This window comes from Barbus barbus (assembly GCF_936440315.1).
Source record: "Barbus barbus genome assembly, chromosome: 25".
In the NCBI taxonomy this organism is placed as follows: Eukaryota; Metazoa; Chordata; class Actinopteri; order Cypriniformes; family Cyprinidae; genus Barbus; species Barbus barbus.
In genome coordinates, this window is record NC_136753.1 from 24,129,763 (window position 1) to 24,135,762 (window position 6,000).

Sequence of the window (6,000 nt, forward strand, 5' to 3'; positions counted from 1 at the left end):
ATCACAGGCCTGAACTCAAGAGGATACTTCAGTTCAGACGCAAGCAAGATGGCTCACGTTCATGGAGTAGTGTTTCTGATCTTGTCATGGTTGTTTTCATAGAACTTTGCCTTTATGTAAAGCTGAAGTGTGTCATTTCCGTGCCACAGATGTCACCAATATGGTTTCCCAAACAGAAATCAAGCTAAAAAACGGCTTACTTAGAATCGTTGCATACACACTTCAGCTTTAATACTTTTGATTGGCTGGATATAGTTACATTTGATTTTGAAGTTAAAAATTGGTCACTCAGCTCCATTGCCTTATATTGTGATGGTTTTTTACCTATTTGTCAAACTATTCGTCTTTTGTATGTAGATTTTATGCAAAAAAGTAGGCTTTCTCTTGTAGCTAATAATTTTGCTTAGGTGTTCAGAACTGAGATTCAAAGTGAGCACAGTATTAAGTCCTGTAATGCAGTAGTGACCTGGAATGTTGGATCTTTAAGAGAAATCCTTGAATTATGAATTATACCCATGGTGTTTTTCCTTCTACCCACATCCGTCAAGTCAGCGACGCTGTGTTTGTGTATGTAAAAAGGCCTTTAGATAAATTAAATGCATTATGTTGTTTTGCATAAGCCATGAGAGATATTATTGTTTTGAAGAATAGCGACAGTTTCTGGATAATTAGACAGATTTCTTGCTGCTAGTTAGTATGAATTATTGTTTTGGACAATTACGAAAGTCTATCATTTGATGATTTCTTATGAAACACATTTCTTGTTTCTTTAAATTCAACCCATAATTCATCAGTTCTATTATGATTTCTTCTGTAATTCACATTATGCTATGTTAGACAGTTGAACAGTTTTCCTTCCTGATATCTCTCAAATATTCTTCATCATCTTTGTTCCTGTGATAATATTTCTTGCGAACATCTGCGGAGTTTGTACGCTTGACGATGAGACCAAAGTGTGTCATCAGAACTTAGCTTAAACAGATATTCCCTCTGTTGGTTTGATGTTTTCTAAATATCACAATTCATACATCTGAAAGAAATGTTTAATTATTCTCTAGTGTTTTTTTTTATTATTTAACTTAATTTTTATATATTTTTTTAAATATTTTTATATAATTTAAGTTTTATTTAGTTTCTTTATATTTGAATGTTACTTTTTTCATGAACATTTTATGTTGAAGTAGTAAATCACCTGATTTTTGCCTTATTTTGCAATTTTGCATTTTATAAATGTAACATATTCGTCTGGTGTTTTCTTTTGCTGTTATGTAAGAATTTTAACCTATTTAATACCTTTGTATTAACCCTGTACAATCTCTGAGAGATAAAAATAAATAAAATTTCATATTGAAATATATATAGAGCAAATATATGATTAGCTACAGTATCAGTAATAGCCTCCAACACGCACTACTTCATTTTTGATCTGGGAGGAGATGTTTTATTCTAATTTGATGAATGGAAAAGAGCTTGGCTGATCTATATGGTTGCCTGGAGACGATTCCTTCAAAGACTTGCATACTGATTGGTAATTACCAATAGACTGAGATTAGTCTCTGCTGGATGAGAACATAAAGACAGCAGGCATACTTACTGACAGTTATTTAAATTACAAATATATATATATATATATATATATATATATATATATATATATATATATATATATATATACATAATGTGGATCCAAATATCTGAGTGTGCTAGTAAAAATGCTACTATTTTGCATTTTTCTAATTAAATGCAACTATCTTTTCGGTTCAAATTAAATTATCAGAATAATTGAATTGAAATTTTGAAGTGCAACAGAACATGAATTGCTTCATATTTGCATGCCCCGCATTAATTGAACTGATGTGAACTCAAGAAGTTTGTGTAAAACATGTTGATCATCTAATCCAGCATCCAAAAAGCATTTTGTGCTTCAATGGAAATTAAAGTAATAGTTCACCCAAACATGAAAATTGGCTGAATATTTACTTACCTTCAGGTCATGCAAAAATGTAGATGAGTTTGTTTCTTCATTAGAACAGATTTGGAGAATAGCATTATATCACTTGCTCACCAATGAATCCTCTGAAGTGAATGGGTGCCATCAGAATAAGAGGCCAAACATCTGATAAAAACATCACAACAATGCACACGACTGCAGTTCATCAATTAAGGTCTTGTGAACAAACAATCAAATCCACTATTAAAATATTTTGTGTTCTTTTGGACTCCACTGTACACCATAATAAATAAACTGTCCTTGAAGGTTCTGATATTATAATTACAGCCGATATTTCAGCCGTTTGCAGTGCCAAAATAGTGTAACCTCAGTCGTATGTTTAATAAACCACCATAAAAAAAAAAACTAGACGTAACCACATGTATGTATCTTTTTTTTTTTTTTTTTTTTGGAAAGTTCACTCAATAAGCAGCATCCTACATGTTTATTTACCAACATTTGACATTAAGTTATGAAACCGGGCTACGGCTGAAGTGTGAAATGGAGTTTGCTAAAGTAGATTTCACAGTGAAGGTGTAGGAGTTTATTCCAAGAGCTCAGAGGAATAAGCTTGTCAGGAACACTGACAGGTAAGTGTACGAACACGGATGTAATCTCCCGAGAACCGCTCCGACTTGTTGGGCTACCAGGGGATTTAACCATAAATACTAGTCCAGCTGAAACGGGAGCAGTCACAGAGCCTTTTGGAAGTCCTCCTTGCATGTCATTTGGTGCCCTTCAATAGTGCCTGTGAGTCCGACCAAATTTTGGTGGGTACTGATATTTCTCGCACTGATCCTCCTAAATTAATGGCTTCACTGGAGCTGTAAAGACCCGTATGGAAGCGAGACATGGGAAGGCTGCTGCCTAATCACTACTTTTGCCAAGCCAGTGTGTCTGCTAAAATCTCACAAAATGGTTGTAATAAACCCTTGCTCACTTTGCAAGGGAGTTTTACCTTATCTGATTGCAGTACAATCCCAGTATGGCATATGTCGGACACTTTGAGGCCCAGAACAAAGGCACCAGTGTTCTAAAGAAAATAAATCGTTTCAGTTTCCATTTGGATTATTTCTTTGTTTTACTTTGTGTGTGTGTGTGTGGGGGGGGGGGGAATCCTGGATTTTTTAATGTGGTCTCATTTGGACCCAACGGTAGGCTGCCCTTCTCGGCCCCTTCTTATCAATCCTGGCACTGATAAATAATAACCTTCCTTTTTGACAATATTTTCAAGGTAGGCAGAGATGTGCTTATTGAAGTGGGGCAGATTAAAAATTCTACCCCGCAGCGATGTAATGGATCTTATGCAAAAATGAATGGAGAAAATGTGGCCCAGATTTTTTAGAGATAACATAGCGGTTTATAAAGGCCCTCGGATATATAAATGGAGAAATAATTGTGAGGAAACCTTTGGCTATTCGAATTAATCATTTCAATGATAGAATAGGGCTGTCATAGTTCACTTGTTAGTGTGTGGCTGCACAGGGGGGAAACTGGTAAGATAATGAATAGTTTAGAAGTTTGGCATGTTAAAGGGAAAGGTTGAGAAGACGGTCGTAGTATTGAAGGGGGGATGAGAGACCTGGCGGCCTATTTTAGCTGGTTTCAAGTGCAAGCGGGTGAGGGCCATAAAACAAATTTCACCACCAGGGAGACAAAGACAGAAGTATATATGAGTCAGAGGGAAAACTTAATTGAGATAAGAGTGCTAATATGTTCTAATTTTAATGAGGACTATTGCATCACTCTTAAAGGAATAGTACAACCAAACTTTACATTCTGCCAGGTTAACATCAGTGATGATAAACACTATTGGTTCTCACGTTTTCTGTAATCAAAATGTATTACAAAAATGATACTTGATTTTTATTTTTTATTTTTTTACAAGGACTACATTTAAGATTTAAGATGAAATTAAATTGACTGACTTTATTTCATACATTATAAAATTATACAAAACCACTCAAATGTTTGGGGTCAGAACGAGTTATTATTATTGTTTTTGTTTTTTTAAGTAAATTATCACTCTTTTTTTTTTTTTTTTTGCAGTGAAAATAATGTTATAATATGCTTTAAATATACCACATGCTTTCCAACATCCTAAATATGTAAGCATTATTTTAGATGCATCTACAATATAATTGCAACTTATCACGTTACCTGTGTGCCTGCAGCAATTCAGAAGTGCAATCAGCTCTGTAATGGCAGTAATGTATTCACACCGAGAATTCCTCACGCTCTCCCGTATCAATTAATACACAGATGTAAGTGGCACCTGATCTAAAGAGAGGCTGCCATGATTTGCTAATTTGCTGCATTACTAACATGTCATGCGGCAATTTAAAGACGTGCGTGAACGCCAAGGAGAAACCGTCCTTTTTATTGCCCTGTGCCTTAGAATATCTCTTCATTTGTTCAACCACTTCAATCAAACTGATCACGGCCTTATTTGGTATGCAAAACCAATCATTTAATTTGACAATTGCACACCAGCAGAATGCGATTACATGGCAGCATATCAAGAAGAGCTCTCTGTGTTTCATGGAGCTGATGTGGTCACGTATGTAAATTCACACGAAAGTGACACACGTAAAGGGGGAGGGTTAGAAAATGTGGTCCGAAGAAGATAGAGACGAAATTACCAAGAGGTGTGGAAAGCCAGGTTAAAGCATTCATAATCTGCAAAGTAGAGCCTTGGGCTGCTAGGCCTGTAAATTGGTGTGAATAGAGAAGGTTGCGTGTTTACAAAGCTTGTCCCCAGACTCCAAGCTGTGGAAAAGGCAGCATCCGAGGAGGAGAGTAAACAGGATTAGAAGTTAGAGGAAAGATGGGCCATTTCTTCACCTGTCAGCTGAACAGAAGAAACGTCTCAGAGACACTCTTACTTTTGACATTGTGGTGAATATTAAGAACAGGCGCACAAAACCTGATCAAACAACATAGACTAACGGTAAGATCATCTGAAGTGTGAAAAAATGTATAAACAGACCAGTTTTGAAACTAAGCTTAATTTGCCTATATAATTTGAAAAACTGGCAAATGTTGATTTTCTTATAAGAACTTGGCAGTAGACTAATTCAAAATACTGCTAAATAAAACATACTCAAATGTGATTTGTCAAGGAGGGATTTCTGTGAAACTCTTTAACTGTTTATACTGTAAGGTCATGTATGAAAGACATGGCATTAACAGTATTTTATTGTAAAAAGACTGCATGATTTTGTTGAGCAATAACGATTTTCACTGTGTGGTTATTCACTTATTTTTTACTTCACAAAAAAAAAGAAGAAAAAAGTGTGGATTATTTCATTTCATCTAAAATATATTAAAAGGACTGTGTTTTCTTGTTGAGTAATAAAGATTCCCTTCCAGGAACTCAAGCTGCATCGATACGCTAGGGGAACGCCTCCAGCGTGACTGTGCTCTGAATCACGTGTGTAATCTGTCCCATGGAAGGGCGAGACGTCAGGGGCGGGTGACGTAATTGACCAGGAAGCATAAAAGCACGTGCGGTGGAACCGGCATCAGCTTTTTGTCATTCAGAAACCGCTACTCTGTGTGTCTGTCGATTTATGTTGTGAGTCTTATTTAGTGTTGTTTGTCCCTACACAATCACTTGAAATAAGCTCTACAATGTCTAAAAGTGCTAAGCACTTGGGCGAGAGCAGATCGCATTACAGGCTGTGTGTTCCGCCCCGCAAATGCTACATCGCTGCAGTCCGTGTGTGGTCTGCTTGAGAGCATCTCAGGAGAGCTGACTGCCCGCTTTGTGAGCGTTTGTCACTGCGTATGCTTGCTCTCAGAGGGCTCTCTTTGAGGAGGGCGCTTTCACCAGCGTTCCTCGCGGTGCCGGCCCCGCTTTTGCCGGGCGGAGCGGCGGCTGCACTTGTGGGAATCGCAGATGGATCAGGTGGAGAGAAGGAAGACGGGCAAGCCCCTATCTTCCTTTCCCATCAGATCCAGCGCCCGCTCCCTGGGATAGGAAGCATTGTTTGCACAAGCAAATTATG

The 6,000-nt window shown here is 37.1% G+C and overlaps 1 protein-coding gene across 1 annotated transcript in view; it reads left to right on the plus strand.

The window, feature by feature from the left end:
• LOC306845256 (contactin-4-like) overlaps positions 1-102 on the plus strand; it is a gene marked incomplete at both ends in the record, with an annotated part of 34,599 nt that extends 34,497 nt beyond the window's left edge. The window contains one exon of the mRNA XM_079377946.1: positions 8-102. Within this exon, the coding sequence (XP_079234072.1) occupies positions 8-102 (95 nt within the window). The remainder of the gene's footprint in view (positions 1-7) is intronic.
• Between the last annotated feature and the right edge of the window lie 5,898 nt (positions 103-6,000).